General features: G+C 42.2%; 1 protein-coding gene and 1 long non-coding RNA gene across 2 annotated transcripts in view; both read left to right on the forward strand.

The window, feature by feature from the left end:
* The window catches only part of rxfp1 (relaxin family peptide receptor 1), an 88,566-nt gene that overhangs the window by 38,567 nt on the left and 31,763 nt on the right, over positions 1-18,236 (forward strand). The window contains exons 3-4 of the mRNA XM_034141575.1: positions 6,276-6,359; positions 17,453-17,558. Coding sequence (XP_033997466.1) covers positions 6,276-6,359; positions 17,453-17,558 — 190 coding nt within the window. The remainder of the gene's footprint in view (positions 1-6,275; positions 6,360-17,452; positions 17,559-18,236) is intronic.
* Positions 14,899-15,594, forward strand: LOC117491546. Its single transcript, XR_004556778.1, has 2 exons — positions 14,899-15,077; positions 15,188-15,594. It is a non-coding gene; the product is annotated as an uncharacterized LOC117491546 (long non-coding RNA).

Genomic DNA, 18,236 nt, shown 5'->3' on the forward strand with positions numbered 1-18,236 from the left:
GATTTGCCCTAATCACTTGTGTTAGCTTGTATTCTTCCACAAATTTTCTGTGGTCTTGTTCCTGAACAAAAGTCACGTTGTCTGCTCTGTTTAATAGACTCAACAGAGAGTAACACACAGAAAGCATGCATAAATGATTCCAGTTTGAATCGGCATCTCACTTATTTGGGGTCTGTATTGTATTTTTTGTCAGGCCACAGTGCAAATGATTAGAAGCTTCACACGCCTTCTGGCACCGATTCTAAGAGGCTCTTCCAGCTACTCAGTAATGTGGAGAAGCTCCAAGTTCTTAATAGAACATCGGTCGATTTCCCTGAAACAGAGTTAGTTTATTTATTACAAATGCAGCACACGTTTTAGACGGTGACTGCTAATGACTTTGGAGATCCTTTGCCGTCATGAATACCAAATGTGTGAAGGTATTATTATTTTAAAAGTATTAGAGGAATCTTCATGAAATTAGTAAATATCCATCTTCCTCTCATGATGAAACATTAGAGATCCTTTCATGTGATCTGAGGCAAACATTTATTCAAAATGTTAATGTATATAATACTTTGCTTTTTGATCAAAGCCCTAACGGTACGTCTACACAGCAGCGTTAAAAAAATCTTGGAGGTGGGCGTATCTGAAGCTTGAGGATTTTTTGCGAGCAACCAATCACATGAATCTCCCGCCCGCGACATACGAAGCAAAAAAGCCCGAAGTAAACTGGATATAAACTCCCCAAAACAGGCGAAAACATACCACTGTCTCTGCCACCTCCCTCCATGCCTGGCTCCTCCGGTTTATATCCCGGTAGGTCTGGTCATAAAGCACCGGGTGATTGATTCGCTACCGCTAATTTCTCCTCCATTTTTTGGAATATGAGGAAATGACCTGCGGTATGTCTCTCCCAGCATACACGCCGTTTGATTGGCTAGAGCTTGAACTGTCAGATTTGCGTACACGGGATTTGATTGGCTGACGCTTCCACCTCAGCCTCAAAAGTTGAACATTGTTCAACTTTGAATCCTCAAAATCCTGAAAATCTCCGCTCGCCTGCCCACAATGCATTTCGGCGAAAAGTGAGGGAAAGTGACGTCACCCCATTCAAAGTGAATGGGCAGAAGCGTTTCAAGATTTTTTTAACGCTGCTGTGTAGACGTACCGTAAAACATTATTGGCATTCCGCCTCAGCTGAACTTAGTTTTTGCACTAAAACACCATATACAGTAGTAAACATTAGGGCTGTGCAATTAATCGTATTTTAATCACAATTACGATTTTGGCCTGCCACAATTACGAAAACAACATAATCGAATAAAACAATTATTTTGCTTTGCTAGGTTGTGACAGTGCAACATATTTGATCTAATTTATTTTGGTCTAATTTATTTGTATTTATCATATTTATATATGATTAGTAGCTTTTGGAAGTGCGCTCCAAAATATTTGTTGATCTTGTTTATTGGTATTTCTTATTTTGATATTATTTATTTAAAGTTTTTCAGTTGAATTATACGTTCAGGGTAATCAACAGTTATAAGATACTGTTCAAATTATTATTTGTATTTGTTTTAAAGTTCAATAAATGGATGTTTTCAAAGTCAATGAATAATCGTATTTAATAATCGTGATATCAATTATTGACCAAAATAATCGTGATTATGATTTTTGCCATAATCGCACAGCCCTAGTAAACATTGTAATCGTTATTTCTGCCACTCATCAGCATGTTAAAGAGGCCCTATTGTGCTTTTTGAGGTTTTCCCTTTCATGTAGTGTTATATAGGTTTGTGTGCATGTAAATAGTCTGCAAAGGATAAAATCCCTGTGTTCCCTCCAGAGGGAGTTTCTCTTTCGCACATCCTTGACATAGCTAGTTTTTATATTGAAGATAAATGCGTTAATGCTGCAGTAAACAAAACCCTTATTCTCTCTACAACAAATAAAACAATTAATTAAACTTACATAGTTTCTCTCCAGAAAAGTAACCTGGTCACCAAACTGAACCCTTGGAAATAAGGTAAGATTATCCCTTAATCGACATTTCAGGAAATAATTATAATATACTGAATGTCCAATCAGCGCTATGCTCCATTATACAAATGCCATTAAAAACTCCATTAGCAGGAAGCTTGTCTAGATTGTACTCAAAAGGCAATGGCTTTCAGACAATAATGGTTTTGAAGGCACAGTCCGTCATTGGTATGGAGAATATTTTCCACTCAACAGACACATAATTGACTATGTATGATCTTCATTTCAACCTACACCCCATGTCATCCCCTGTAAGCATTCACTATGGAATATTATCCAGGAACTTCCGAGCGTGGCAACAATTAGCATGCAGATCACGAGGACTTTCCATCACCTACAGTATCTAGCTTTTTCCAAGGTGTGTGCCTCCCTTTTGAATCAATATACTCTCCTTGTGAGCTACTTCACAGGAATCTTGGGGTGATATCTTTGCACTTCACCATGAGTTGTGAATCTGAATGATTCATATATAGCTGACATATATTATGAAATATATTAAGCATAAGATTTGAAACTGTAATGATTTTGTAATGTATATTTCAACACATAACTATTCATCTAACGAGTTAATAATCCAAGAGCTGTGTTAATGATGACGGGAAACCCTTTCCTGCATGGTCTGATAAGAGGTGTTATATAGTCATGATAGTCATTACCAGTGTGGTTATATTGACAGTGGAAACCTAAATATGATGTGAAAGAAAAGTATTTTACCTTTAGTAATTGATTTGAAACCAGAACAAATGTATTTATGTCACACAAAGACAGACCCCTGCTAAGTTGAACAGACCGTTCCTAAAATGGACGCTCTGGTCAAGGGACTACACTATGACTCATCATACTGCTTCCCTGATGGCTCCCACAGGATTGTTGACATCCTTGTGGATTCATCTTCTTATTATAAACATATGCATTTCCAAACATTTGGTCTACCTATGCTGTAAATGTATTATCTCTTCGATTTACACACGGCATCTATTGCACGTCTGTCCGTCCTGGGAGAGGGATCCCTCCTCTGTTGCTCTCCCTGAGGTTTCTCCCATGTTCCCCTTTAAACTGTGGGGTTTTTCATTTTTTGGAAGTTTTTCCTTGTACGATGTGAGGGTCCAAGGACAGAGGGTGTCGTATTGTCATACTGATATTCTGTACAAACTGTGAAGTCCACTGAGACAAATGTAACATTTGTGATATTGGGCTATATAAATAAACATTGATTGATTGACTGTACTGTCATATCAATCCGCAGAAAGAAGTCCGGTAACTTTAAAATCAGCTTTGGACAACAAACATTTGCTTTCTCAATCAGAAAATACCATCGAATACTTTTTTATTTATATATTCATTTTCCTATTTGTGGAGAGCACTAAACTTTGGATTCATGATAAGATGAAAAGAAAAGCCCATGAGAGGTTAAAAGATAGAGTGCTGGAGGTCAGAGAAGTCACCAGAAGCAGACAGACGGGAAGAAAACTCTAACCGCAACAAGAAATGGGCTCTGGCTGTGTTTTAAGACTGGTTACTGGAAAAGCAAATGTGAACAGACCTTTACAGTTACAGAAAACCACGCTCATAGCTGCTGTCGGGTTACGTTGCTGTTGCCGTAGTTCAATTTGTTGGTACGCCATGAAACAGACTATTATTGTATTAGCGGTAGCAATACGTCATTTTTAAATCAATAAAATCATTCTAAATCCATATTTTGAGTCAAATCATGGGTTTATTAATTGTGCAGCCGCTTAATAAGCTGGCCTGCTCAGCCTGTCGGTGTATATTCTTCATTGAAGAGGAAATATTTTCATTTTGTGTCTCTTCTGTGACATGTTTACATGCTTTAATGTTCAAAGAAAGAAAAACTCCCTCTGGAGGGAACCTTGGGATTTTAGCCTTTGCATACACAAAACCTATAAACGGGGCCCCTTTTAACGACTGCCTCGTTGCACAGAATCATTTACAGATGAGAGAATGAAATGGCTGGCTAATGTATTTCAAATGACCGTTGCCTGAGAAGCAGAAGCAGCACAGAGACATACGGATTATTTCTTGGCGAAGGTTGCAAGATACAGTATCTAACAGCACCATTGTCTAGAGTTGATGGATAGTTGGAAACTTGTGAGGAGTCTTTTCTGGAATCTGGATGTGTGGCAGGTCTGCACAAAACAGAGTCCTCACAGCAGTTTATTCTGACTGCCTCAAACACTCTTAACATCTAACAGGGATTGAAGTTTAAGTTGAGTTGCTTCCATAGGTGTCATTTACACCGGGGGCCAAGTGGCTGACTTTGTCCCAGTTACTTTTTAAAGCATTATTTGTTAACAAAAATGTAAAAAATAGAAAATTGTGCATCAAGAAATGTTAACTAACCTTACATTAAAGTTTTGTAGAAAGATAAAGAATTGTGTCATCTGTTTTTAAAGAACATTTTGAACATTAAAGCATGTAAACGTGTCACACTTTTCGGATGTGTGATTAAGTAGATTATTTATTTATACATAATTTAGAATCCTTCATATTTGTGTATATCAATTTGACACTGAATAATTTTGTATTGTATAATAATTCTCATGTTAAATGTTTTGTATTATTGTTTTATACATCTGAAATAAATCAAATCAAATCAAACAGTTGAAGCACTTAATACAAATATGAATCTGAAAATGTGCATTTTAGGGCCCATTAAATGATCTTCTGTGACCTCAAACTGATCCCCCCCGAATATCGCCCAAAAGTGTTTATGTTTCAGACCATGTAAACACCTTCTGAGCCCCTATTTCCCAACACAATAAACAGGAAGTCATGCCCTTGGTTGCTTCAATGAAAACTCACCTCAAGTTATTTCCCTGCAGGAAACTGTTCTCACAATGTTGGCAAATTTCCTATACAGTTCAGCTTTGTTCAAACATCATTTCTCCTGATGTGAGGATTTGCTTTTTTGTTTTTTATATAGTCTAAACTTGATATCTTAGAATATACGTTTAGTATAGTCAGGATTTGAATTATTGTTTGAACAAAGCAAGACATTTAGAGTTGAGCGTGAAGTTCATAATTGACCTTAGAAACAGTAAGGGATATTCACTCAAGGTGTATTTAAAAGATTTCATTTACATCTCACAGTCTTCCTCAGCAGTTGCCAGAAAAACAGCAGCAGCACAGTGACTAAGGATTATTTCCTTTGCACCAGGGTCTTAAAAAAAAAGGTGACGGATAGTTGGAAAATCACTTTGGAGGAGAGTTCTCTGGAAACGGAAGTTGGATGTTTTGCAAGTCTGCCCGGGCAGGATAAATGGTTCTCACAAGCAGTTTGTTCTGATTACCTCAAACGCTACATCAAAGTCTCGCAGGGATTCAAGTGAAAACTGAGTTGCTTCTGTACTGTCCTGGGAGTAACACACCTCAAGGTTAAAATCATTATTTCTCTGCAGGTTGTTGTACCCTTAATGCTAGCTATAGTTTGTGACATCTAGTGACATGTTGAGGAAATCGTTTTTTAGGTAAATAACTCAACATTTGAGTAAATATTTAGGCAATTATTTTGTTCCAATTACTTTTATTTTCTCTTATTGTGTTAATGTAAACTAAGTATATTTAGGATTTTGATTGTTGAGACATTTCAAGTTGAGTTAACATCTTGAAACAATCTTAACTCACAACCTTCAAGTTTGCTCAGACTAAATGTTGGTTTCTGCTCAATCAGTACTTTTGTACACCCCTTGTTTTTAATACAAGTTGCCTGACTTCTTTGGAAATTCAAAAGGGTTCATAGTCGGTCTGAATGTCGCAGTCGAAGTGCGTCATATAGAGTTATGCAACATGATTAAATACGTTTCAAATGACATGTTTACCATATGTTCTTGAAGGCATGAACAATGTTGTTCATGTGAAGAGTTGTCAAAAATGGAAAAAAAGAGCGAGAGGTTCAAACCCCTGATGCTTTCTCACCCCTACTCGCCAATCAAAGTGAGAACATCAGAGTCAACATCAGAAAAGTGTCATGGGACTGTTTCACTCTTCAGAAGAGAAGCACTAAGGAAGCATGCTGACCATCATAGCAACAGAGTGACCTTTATCACAGATCTTTGTTTATGTGTGGGTGGAACTGTGTATCATCAGAGAGCGAGCTGCAAGACAAACTGTTTCTGACAAAGTGGAACATTTTTGGAACACATTTTTAAAGTATACTTAATGAAAGATGTTGTGTTTTAAAGGACAAATGATGGGTTGTAATCGATGTCTTTGTTTGTCTTTTCTTCTTTCAGGGGATAATAATGGATGGCCCCATCTTTTCGACAAGTATTTTGGGATGCCCAGCTACAACACTGGAACAAAGTCCCATATGTGCTGTAAGTATTCTGTTCCTCGACTGCAAAATAACACCCACTCTAAATAAATCAAAGCTGTTATGGCATTGGCTGTGATAAAATTGTCCTTGATTTCACTGCTGTGCTGCAGTATTTTCCGATTCACAGAAACTCAAAGGGTTGCTCAAAAGCCTTTTGATCACCAGCAGCAGTTGTGATTCAACCGGGTGTATTATCACCAGAGTTGGACTGTAATAATATTACATTTGACGGTAACGAAGTAGTGTAAATCGCGTTACTTTTATAAATGCAGTAATCACACTACAGTTACTAACATTGCCCGACACGCGTTACTTCGTCACTTTTATAAATTCAGTCACACTACAGTTAGCCTACTAACATAAAGATTTACTAGATTCTCCCTTTGACAGACAAGAGGGGTTTCCTCCGCAGGTTTATATTTACGTAACATTTGCGCGACTTGCGCGTCCACATGCAGTGCATAAACATGGCTGAGTCATCATCAACAGCGATAACTTTCGAGGGGTGGAGCCCAGGGGCGGACTGGGACTAAAAATCAGGCCGGGAAACTCGACCGGCCGACCGGCCCAACTCGGTACCGCTAGTCAATTGTCAACGGGGGGGGGGGGTGCGTCCGACCGGCCCACTTCGGTACCGGTGTTGTTGTGACATGAATGTGACACTTTTATTATGTAAGATAGCAAGGGGTGCATAACGTGGCAAAAATATGCTGACAAAGACTATGTAACATTTGTAAACATATATTTTGATTATTATATGACAAATATGTAAAAATTAAACAATACATTTTAAAGCACGTGTATACAGACAGGACGTAACAATAATAAAAAATAAAAAGATTACAAAAAAAAAAACTGAAAAGGAAGTGACGAATGAATTTCGACACCACTACCATCAAATACGGAGCGAAAAGTTTAACCACAAGAATCAAGACTATATGAGCTACCACTAAACAACTCACAGTCTGAAAATTACCATTAATAAAAACCCTGAACGTTTACTTTTCGTTTTAAACATCGTTTTAAGGTGTAAACGTGTCATTTAGAAATGCGCGTTTCCGTGACAAGGGGGGCATTTCATGATGGGGGTGCATCATTTTACACAACACCGGCCCACCGGGAAAACTCCTGGTATTCCCAATGGCCAGTCCGCCCCTGGGTGGAGGTATGCCCATTATTTTGAGTTTGTCTGAAGAAAGGACAGGAATGTGACGGTGAGGTGCAAACTGTGTCCAGGCTAGAAGCTTTTATCCACTGCTGCAAACACAATGTCAAACCTTCACAAGCACCTGCAAAGACAACATGCTAACGTGAAGCTAATAGCTAAGTACCCCCAAACCCAGAGTGAGGATGTTGAGTGTGTGCCGAGTGCTGACTCCGAAGCAGCAAAAACTAGAATTTGGAGGACCGGTAACCAAAGCAGAGATGGACAGGCTTGTAGCATCCTTTATAGTAGAGGAAATGTTGCAATTTGCACAATGGTGAAATCTTGAAATGCTCTTTAGGTTTTCACCGACTGTTAGCTTGTGGTAGCCTATTTTATTAAAGAGCATAAAAAGAAAGACTTGTGTTATGTCTTCCTTATTGCAATAGTCATTGTTATATGTGTGCAAATGGAGGCCTAAGTTTTAAGTTTTGGTTATAGGCTGTTGCTGAGTAACGCAAAAGTAATGTAAAGTAACGAGTTACTTTATGTAGAGAGTAACGAAGTAAAGCAATATATTACTTTTTTTTTTTAAAGTAATATGTAATATATTACTTTTTTTGAGTAACGACCATAGACTGGTAACGACCCCATCTCTGATTATCACGTAGCCTACAGTTGTGGGTGGGAAGCAGGTGAGGGGTCATGCCCTGGTGACCCTGAGTGGTTGGTTGTGAAGACTGGCTATGTATGGGGGCGTTAGATTTAACCTTTGACAAATAAAACAAAGAAGCAGCCAACCAATTTCCTTCTCTTAAAAGTTCAGCCACCCCTTACAATTGAAATAATTGAAGCATCACCCTAAATCAGGAGTCATCAATCACATTTTGCATCAAATAAAGAAATAACTGCTTGTACAGGTTGTGCTGGATTCACAGGGCTAAATGTAAATTATGTTTCAGACATATTTCATAGTGTTTCTTGTTATGATTAAAATGTGTTTATATGTATATATTGTGACCAGCCCAGGGCTACAGATACAAATCAAATAGGGGCTTCATTTGCTACAATGAATGTGAGATTAATGTTAATCTACTGTATGTAATGACCCACTTACTTAGTTTACAGGTTAATATAACTGTGATGTGAATGGTTTTAATATGGACTATAATAACTAAAGTCGTTTTTGTCTGTATTCCTTTTACTCAGTTTCTCAGAATCAAGCTTGAACCTTCGGAAAGGTCTCGGGAAAATAGTGTTATTTTGTGCAGAGCTAAAGAAGATGTACACAAATATGGAAGCATGATTCATACAACAAGGACCTCCACTCGTTTCATTCTTATTTCCATGAAAACACAATATTATTATAATGTCTGCCGATGTTTGAGCATGTGCAAGGTTCTGCACACCAGAATAAAAAAGCCAGGGTGAAGCATTAATGTCTGCTGGGGTTGCTGCAGAACTCAAGAGACTCTAATGTAGGTTGATTTGTTTTTGTCTTGTTCTCAGTGATCTCTACCCTTAAAACGTAAATGACCTTTCTGTCAAAAAGGATATTGTGTTCTTTCAATGAATGAGAATGTGTGTGATGCACCTGCAAAGTAGGGATGCCAGCGATTATTCGATTATTCGATTATTCGTTACAGTCTCCATAATCGAATATTATTTTTAAAAATCGATTTTATTAATATATTTTTTTATTAATATTTATGTTTTTCTTTTTTTTCCTGGTTTGGTTTCAACCAAAATATAGACTAATGCTAATAATAGTAATAGTATTAATAATTGTAAATGACCATTGATCACACCACCAGTTTGTTTTACTGTAAACTTGGAGGAAGCCAGCAGCGCAGAGTGCTGCAGCCTGCTACACACCGACCCCGCCCCTCCCCTCTCCGTCGTGGAAGGAGGCGGTTTCCTTGAGTTTATGGCAAACGTGGAACCAGATTACAGGGTCCCGGGCCGTACTCTTATCAACTGTCTCAAAGGTGTCGATAACCACCGACGGGTGGACGGCACTCACAACTGAATCCTATGTTACCATAACCTGACATTATATCGATAGTGAATGGGAGATGAAGAGTGCGGTTAATTTAGCTGAGAGGCTCCGCAGTGCTCTGTGCCCTCGGAAAGGGTTTTTTCGGCGGCAGGACTAATCCTTAACCGGCTGCGCTCTCGCCTACACCCATACATACACACATAAAGTAGGCTATTTATTTAATTTATTTCAATGATGCTATTATTAATACTGAAGAGCCCTTTTGTACCATGTACACGTTCCAGTAAAAGAAAACAACGGAATACCATTTGTCAGTGTTTTTTTTTTCCTCCTCCCCGGGGGGGGGGGGGGGCGATTAATCGATTAATATTCGCCAGGGCTGTCCGATCTTCGATTTTGGTCATGGTCAGTTTCTGGCATCCCTACTGCAAAGTAAACGAAAAAGCACAATATTGGCTGTCTGAAACTGTTGGATAATGTTCGCTTTAGGATTGATTTAGACCACCTTGAACGCATGGATCAGTCTGAATCCAAGCCATAGCAGGATTTATTGAGCACTATGGGCCACTTCCCAGCATTAGATCCTCAGTTAGTGTCCTTCTGGCTGTTTTGAAGTGGAGGTTTCAATAAAAAGTTGAACTACAGCCATCTGGTCTCCTATGCGTTGGAACGACCTGCCTGAGGACTTAAGGGCGGCAGAAATAGTAACCTCTTTTGAACCACTTCTTAAAGCCCTCTTTCACAGACGTGTGATGTTTTCTTTTGATTGTTTTGATCCTTTTATTGAAATGTTTTCGTAAAATTGTACATTTCTTTATTGTCTTATCTCCGCTATGTCTTTGCATCATCATGTGTTGATTTATCCTTCATTTTTTCCCACTTTTGTTTGGCCTCTCTTCCTGTTATATTGCCTTGTATCCTGCTTTTAAATTACTTTGTCCTTTAAGGCAAGTAGTAAACTCTGTTCTGATAGGTGCTATATAAACAGTTTTTATTATTTACCTTTGTGTGCTCTGCATTGTTGATGCACATTCATGTCAGGAGACTGCCCCTGTTTTTTAATAAAGTGCAAATTGGGTGCAATAATCAGTATTCATACCTTGAGAAAACGGTTCATAGTTGTAAGGGACTGAGAGGCAGAGTAGTGGGAGGCACCTACATTCCCAATAGGTGGCTCCACCCGCTGCCAATTAGCAGTATTGGGACCAGGTGTGGAGACCTCACACCTGGTGCTAATCACTCCCTCAAGGGAGACAAAGCAGACAGAGTTGCTCAGTTGTGTGTGGCACATGGAGGGAGCAGGAGGCTCCCAGCGTGAGGAAACATTTTTGTAAGCTGGTAAGTCGGTTAGCGGCCCGGCTACGTTAGCCTTTGTTTAGTTAAAGGTATTTTTGAGTTTGTTAGCAATAAAGCCTCTTTTTGGATTTGAACACTGCCTCTGTCGTGATTGCTGCACTACCACTTTTCTCTTTATCTGCCCTGTCCTGTTACACTGGTGGAGAATGCGGGCATAAAGACTCTATTGGTGGTGTTGCAGTCAGAACAATTTTTTTTTTTACGTTTTCAAGATGGAGGATGTACTAAAGGAGTTGGTGCGTATTTCTACTGAGCAGCAGACTCTGCAACGGCAGATGATACAGGAGCAGCAGAAACAGAATGCACTTCTCCACATGGAGGTCCAAAAATGCCTTACAGCAGCCTCTCCTGTCCAGAGGGAAGCAACCATGCAGCCTAACCCAGGTCGATTCATCCCCAAAATGACAGAGAGTGATGAGATAGAGGCCTACTTAACGGCCTTTGAGCGCACAGCTGAAAGAGAGGGCTGGCCAAGGGACTCCTGGGCTGATCTGGTTGGACCGTTCCTCCTGGGCCCGGCACAGCAAGCTTACTTCGACCTCCCTCCGGACCAAGCAAAGGATTACGTCGTCTTGAAGAAGGAAATCCTGGCGAGGTATGGCTACAGCTTAGCAGCAAGAGCCCAGCGGTTCCATGAATGGAAATACAAGCCAGAGTTGTCAGCCAGGGCCCAGATGTATGACCTAGGCCGGGTAACCAGAGCCTGGCTGACATGCAACCCCGAAAAGTTAAGTGTTTTAGAGAGGATAATGATGGACAAATATATTCGGTCTCTGCCCTATGAGATCAAGAAAATGACAAGCCAGCAGAATCCAGCCGGTCTGGATGAGTTGGTTAACGTAGTGGAGAGCCACGTGGTCACAGCGGACCTGCTTAAGTCCACACGACCAGACACCGAGTGGGGCCGGAAAGTCAGTGGGGAAGCATCACGGACTAGACGGGCACGAGAACCGCGATGGGAAACAGAAGAGGTAAGGCGACGACAGTCCTACCTGCCAGAGGGCCAACCGCGTTGCTACCAGTGTGGGGAGACAGGCCATATTGCCCGGGACTGCCCAGGGAAGGATGAGCTAATGCCGACCGCCAACTCATCTGGTGCAAGGCCCTGCCACCTTCTTGACTCTTGCTGGGTACAGGAAAGCTCCCTGGCTCAAATGATACCAGTCAAAGTAAATGGAAAAGATGCAGAGGCGCTAGTGGACTCAGGAAGTGTGGTAACCCTCATTCAACCCCACCTCCTCGACCATTTGCCATCTGAAGAGACTGTGCCCGTCTCCTGTGTCCATGGGGACACTAAATTATACCCCACTTGCCTCATCCACCTTACCACAGTTAAAGGCAGCTGTGAGATGAAAGTGGGGGTGGTTCCTTCCCTACCAGTCCCAGTCTTGGTGGGGCGAGACTGCCCACTATACAAGCGCCTGCGGCACCAGAAGGAGGTGAGTCCCAAAAAGCACAAGTGTGCCAAAGGAAAACGAGAGAGAGGACAAACTGCCACCCAGGGTACTTCTCCTCAGCAGTTCCCCAACGTTGTGTGTGCTGTGCCGGAGGAGCAGAGAGGCAACCAATCTTCCAGTGCAGACGAGGCAAATGATAACCCTTTTGTTGCTTTCCCTGGAGACCTAAGCACAGGTCATGAGGAGGGGGAAGTCTCATTGCTTCCAAGTTTGAAGGGCCAGTTCGGGACCGCCCAGATGGAAGACCCCAATCTGTTGCATGCACGCAGCAATGTTACGGAAATAGAGGGGAAACCAGTTCCAGGAGTGGGTGAGCTTACATGTCCTCATTTCCTAATAAAAAATAATCTGTTATACTATGCCAAAGAGGTTGAAGGTCAGCGAAGAGACTTGTTGGTTGTCCCAAAACAATATGTGTCCACAGTGTTGCATCTGGCTCACAGCCATGTCCTAGGGGCCCACCTAGGGGTTGAGAAGACAAGGCAGCGGATTGGGAGCCGGTTCCACTGGCCAGGGGTGGTAAGGGCTATAGAGGATTATTGTCGCACCTGTGTTGAATGTCAAAAGATGAGTCCCAAGCCACACTTTAAAAGTCCCCTAATACCTCTACCGATAATCGATGTACCGTTTTCTCGCATTGCCATGGACTTAGTGGGGCCGCTGGTGAAGTCTGCCAGGGGACATCAGTATATTCTTGTGATCCTTGACTATGCAACCAGGTACCCGGAGGCCATTCCCTTGAGGAACATGACAACGAGAGTGATTGCACGGGAGCTGCTTCACCTGTTCAGTCGAGTTGGGATTCCTAAAGAGATGCTAACAGACCAAGGCACTCCCTTCATGTCCAAGATAATGAAGGATCTCTGCAGGCTCTTCAAGGTAAAGCAGCTTCGTACATCTGTCTACCATCCGCAGACAGACGGATTGGTAGAACGCTTTAACAAGACGTTGAAATCCATGTTAAAGAAGGTTGTTGACAAGGATGGTCGTAACTGGGACCAGCTTCTGCCCTATGTCCTGTTTTCAATCAGGGAAGTTCCACAGGCTTCAACCGGTTTCTCCCCCTTCGAGCTGCTGTATGGCCGACAGCCCAGAGGACTTCTCGACATCGCGAAGGAAGCCTGGGAGGAGCAACCAAGCCCCCATCGGAGCCTGATTGAGCATGTAGAGACGATGCAGACGCATATGAAAGATGTTTGGCCCATGGTCAGAGAGCACATGGCTCAAGCCCAAGAAGCCCAGAGGAAAGTGTATAACAGAGGTGCCCAACCACGTGAGTTCCTGCCCGGGGATAAAGTGCTTCTCCTGGTCCCCACCACAGAACACAGATTCCTGGCATCGTGGCAAGGTCCCTATGAAGTGACAGAGAAGGTGGGACCAGTCAACTACAAGGTACGCCAACCTGGCCGTCGCAAACCATCCCAAATATACCATGTTAACCTGTTAAAGAAATGGTATGCCCGAGAGGCACTGCTGTGTTCTTGTTCCCTGTTTGTATCCCCTTCTCCAGACCATGAGGTGGCCGAAGTTGAATACGGTCCAGGGCTATCCAAAGCTCAGTTACAGCAAACCAAGGAACTGGTTCAGCAGAGTTTGGATGTGTTCTCACTACGACCTGGACGCACAACGATGGTGGAACATCAAATCCACACAGAGCCTGGCCAAAAGGTAAAGATGCGACCCTACCGGGTGCCGGAGGCAAGACGGGCGGCCATTGAGCAAGAAGTGCAGAAAATGCTGGCTATGGGGGTGATTGAAGAATCTCACAGTGAGTGGACCAGCCCTGTCGTTCTGGTTCCTAAGCCAGACAAAACCAACAGGTTTTGTAATGATTTCAGAAAATTGAATGAAATCTCCAAGTTTGATGCGTATCCTATGCCCAGGATAGATGAGCTAATTGATCGGCTTGGGGAAGCCAGGTATATCAGCACTCTGGACTTGACGAAAGGGTATTGGCAGGTCCCACTTGAAGCTGCCTCAAGAGAGAAGACTGCCTTCGCCACCCCCACAGGGCTGTACCAGTACACTGTGCTTCCCTTCGGGCTTCATGGAGCACCAGCCACGTTCCAGAGACTGATGGACAAGGTTCTGAGGCCACATCGTGAGTATGCAGCTGCCTATTTGGATGACGTTGTTATCCACAGTGACTCATGGGATAGCCATCTCATAAGGCTTGCAGCAGTGCTGGAATCTCTCCGTAGGGCGGGCTTGACAGCTAATCCAAGAAAATGCAAGCTTGGACTAGAGGAAGCCGAATACCTGGGCTTCACCATTGGGCGGGGCAACGTTAGACCACAAGAAAGGAAGGTTCAGGCGATCCAGGACTGGCCACGGCCGTCAACAAAGAAACAGGTGAAAACATTCTTGGGTCTGACGTCCTATTATTGCCGTTTCATCCCAAACTTCTCCACAGTAGCCTCTCCCCTTACAGACCTGACCAGAGACTCACAGCCGCTAATGGTCAAGTGGACAGGAGAGGCTGAACACGCCTTTGAGGAACTTAAGAGGGCTCTCTGCGCACGGCCGGTGTTGGTGACCCCAGACTTCAGCCGGGGGATGATTGTGCAGACGGATGAGTCAGAGGTGGGCATAGGAGCAGTACTATCCCAGGAGGTTCACGGTGAGGAACACCCCGTCATGTACATCAGCCGGAAGCTGAACACAAGGGAACAAGTGTATGCTACTGTGGAGAAAGAAGGCCTAGCAATAAAATGGGCGCTTGAGCGCCTCCGGTATTACCTCTTGGGACGTCACTTCACTCTGGTAACTGATCATGCCCCACTGATCTGGATGGCAAATAAAAAAGACACAAATGCTAAAGTAGGAAGGTGGTTTGTCTCACTACAGGAGTTTAACTTCTCTATCATCCACAGAGCCGGAGCCAAGCATGGGAATGCAGATGCCCTGTCCCGTAGAGATGCCCTGTGGACCATGGTCACCTCTCCTAGGCCAGAACTGAAGGGGGGGGTGTGTAAGGGACTGAGAGGCAGAGTAGTGGGAGGCACCTACATTCCCAATAGGTGGCTCCACCCGCTGCCAATTAGCAGTATTGGGACCAGGTGTGGAGACCTCACACCTGGTGCTAATCACTCCCTCAAGGGAGACAAAGCAGACAGAGTTGCTCAGTTGTGTGTGGCACATGGAGGGAGCAGGAGGCTCCCAGCGTGAGGAAACATTTTTGTAAGCTGGTAAGTCGGTTAGCGGCCCGGCTACGTTAGCCTTTGTTTAGTTAAAGGTATTTTTGAGTTTGTTAGCAATAAAGCCTCTTTTTGGATTTGAACACTGCCTCTGTCGTGATTGCTGCACTACCACTTTTCTCTTTATCTGCCCTGTCCTGTTACACAGTGAACTTTGCTTTAGCCAATATCCATAAATCAGACAATACCTGGACTTTTACTGTCGTTGGACCGGCTCAAATCCTTTCATCTAAAGCATTAGTGACTTTAAAAACATCCCCTTTCACAGGTTTTCCCATCAGAGGGGAGTCTTAACTCGCTTTTTGTGGCTTACTTTGTCCCTAAATGTAATTTGCTTTGCCAAGATGCCTGGTTAAACGATCTTGTCGGCTCCGTTTCATCACATCTTTCGTCTCCAAACTACGATTTGATTAAACAAAATCAAAGCTATCTTAACCCAGGTACTAACATAAGCAGTCTTGAGAGACTTTGTTCTTCTATTAAGTATTGCCAACCTTTGTTTATCCCTCTTTTATTTCTGTCTAAATCATTTCTTCTCCTCCTTTAATCTCAGGAGTTACACTCTCTTCCAGCAGGACTATGTTGTGATTGTTTCAAAAAAGCTCCTGTCTTGAAACTTTGTTTGATTGACGTCTCCTTATGGTGTCCCATCCCTCACACCTCCATCTCTCCAGTGCTGAGACCCGGAGTTAGACTGTGACGGAGCACATCTTCCAGACATCCCAGTGGTGGCGACTAATGTCACACTGTCGGTGTGATAGCAGCTTTTATTGAGCACAAATATTTCCCTCAGGACAGCCAGTGTTTTGTTCTTTTTAAATCAAAGCAAGGCTCAGTTTGTCGCTTGATGGGAAAAAACCGTTATTTATCCACAGCACATTCACAGTGATCACCATTGAGTCCATCACATAACAAGACCACTCCATGCATGCTGATTACTCAGCTTGTCAATGTGTGAATACAAGCTGTGAACTTATGCTTTTAGGAGAAACTCTCTCACTATACCACTTAGGTTTCTTTTCTTCGGCTGTTCGCAGCCTCTAAAGCGTACTCATCGTACAGCAGTTGGTGTATGTTCATGGCAGAAACTGCAATATGTTGCAGAAAACTGCAATATGTTGCAATACATTAGCACAGGGCTTCACAAGCCTATGATATTTGTATGCAGCATTGCAAAAATGTCAAACATATTTGATTCTTGCAAGGACATCCACCTTGTTATGGTTGCTTCCACGAACTCTCATGGCATTGTATTCAATTCTTATTCTGAGCATTTTCATTGTCCTGCATTACAATAAAAATGCCTAAGTTAGGAACTGTCCCCTGGGTTTGCCCATATTTTATCTTCACACACTTGAATATGTAGTGTACCAGAGCACTACTTCAATATATATCTGGAGCAAATACTGTGTAGGGAATTGTGCTTTTTTTGCAACTACTTGACAATCAGACAACACATGATCCTTCTTTCCTCTTGGGACTCTGGGGCTCAAGGGATTTGAACTAATCGGATTGTTTTATTATTTCATTTCTCAATCTTACCTGGGGGAGAAATTAAATATCACTTGTAGTTTTCTTGATAAACTATAAGTTTTCCTTTCAAAGTGTCGTCTTTCATTAAAAACCTAATTTGCTTTCATTGAAGCCAGGATGCCTAAACAATCTGCTCCATTTCATCACACCTACAACTGGCATTTAATGAAGTATAATTAAAGCTGGCTTAACCCAGGAATATTTAATGAGCAATATTGAGACACCTTGTTATTCACCAACCTGTGTTCATCCTCAAAGTCACTCTTAATACATTCTGCTTTCATTATTTTAAAATCTCAGGACATACGTTCCCTTCCAGCAGGATATATGGGCAGTACTCCATCTTTCTTGACAGTTTGGCAGTGGATGATTGACATCTCCTCTAATGTTTCCCCTTTCTCTCTCCAGTGCTGGGAGTCTTTCCTGAGCTCTGCAAGTGCCGAGACCTGGAGCTGGACTGTGACGGCGCGCAGCTTCGAGACATCCCAGCGGTGGCGGTTAATGTCACCATGATGTGAGTAGAAAATAACCCACTTCTTTTTTCATTATCTTGAAGCTCAATCAATCCAAAGGAAGCCTCCATCCCTGGCTTGTGTCTCCCACAACAGCAAGCCAAAAGCTGGACTCACTTGAAGCCAGAATTACAGATTAGTCTCAGGAACTACAGCAATCCCCTGACACTCACTTAACAACTCACTTATGTCCTTGAAAGTGTTGTAGGAACAAGCATTTACGCACATACCTACAGTACATCTGTGGCGCCATTTTCTCTGGGGATTTAATTATTTTCAAATGATTTTCCAACATACTTTCCTACATGTATCAGACAAGGACATTTAATCCTAAAGCTATTACAAAGTTTGTCAATGTTTCATGAAAGAACATTACAGTTTTCAGTCGTTATGAGTCATTTTATGTGTCCTGAAATATTAAAGCCATTACATCGCAGGTTGGCCTGTCCTCATTATCTCTTACAAAGTGTCTGCTCTGTCGTTGGCACTGCATCATTTATTTTATGTCCTTTAGGAGTTGTGTAATACTTTGTAGTCAGCTCACTTTTTTCTCCCCTTTAAACTTCACTGCCTTGAAATGTTCAAAGTTGCTGTCAATCTTTGTGAATGCCGCTGACCAAGAATACTTTTGTTATCCATCCTTATTTTGATTTAGAAAAAAATTGCTTTTAGGACACTTC

Source organism: Trematomus bernacchii, unplaced genomic scaffold (assembly GCF_902827165.1).
Source record: "Trematomus bernacchii unplaced genomic scaffold, fTreBer1.1, whole genome shotgun sequence".
NCBI classification, from domain to species: domain Eukaryota; kingdom Metazoa; phylum Chordata; class Actinopteri; order Perciformes; family Nototheniidae; genus Trematomus; species Trematomus bernacchii.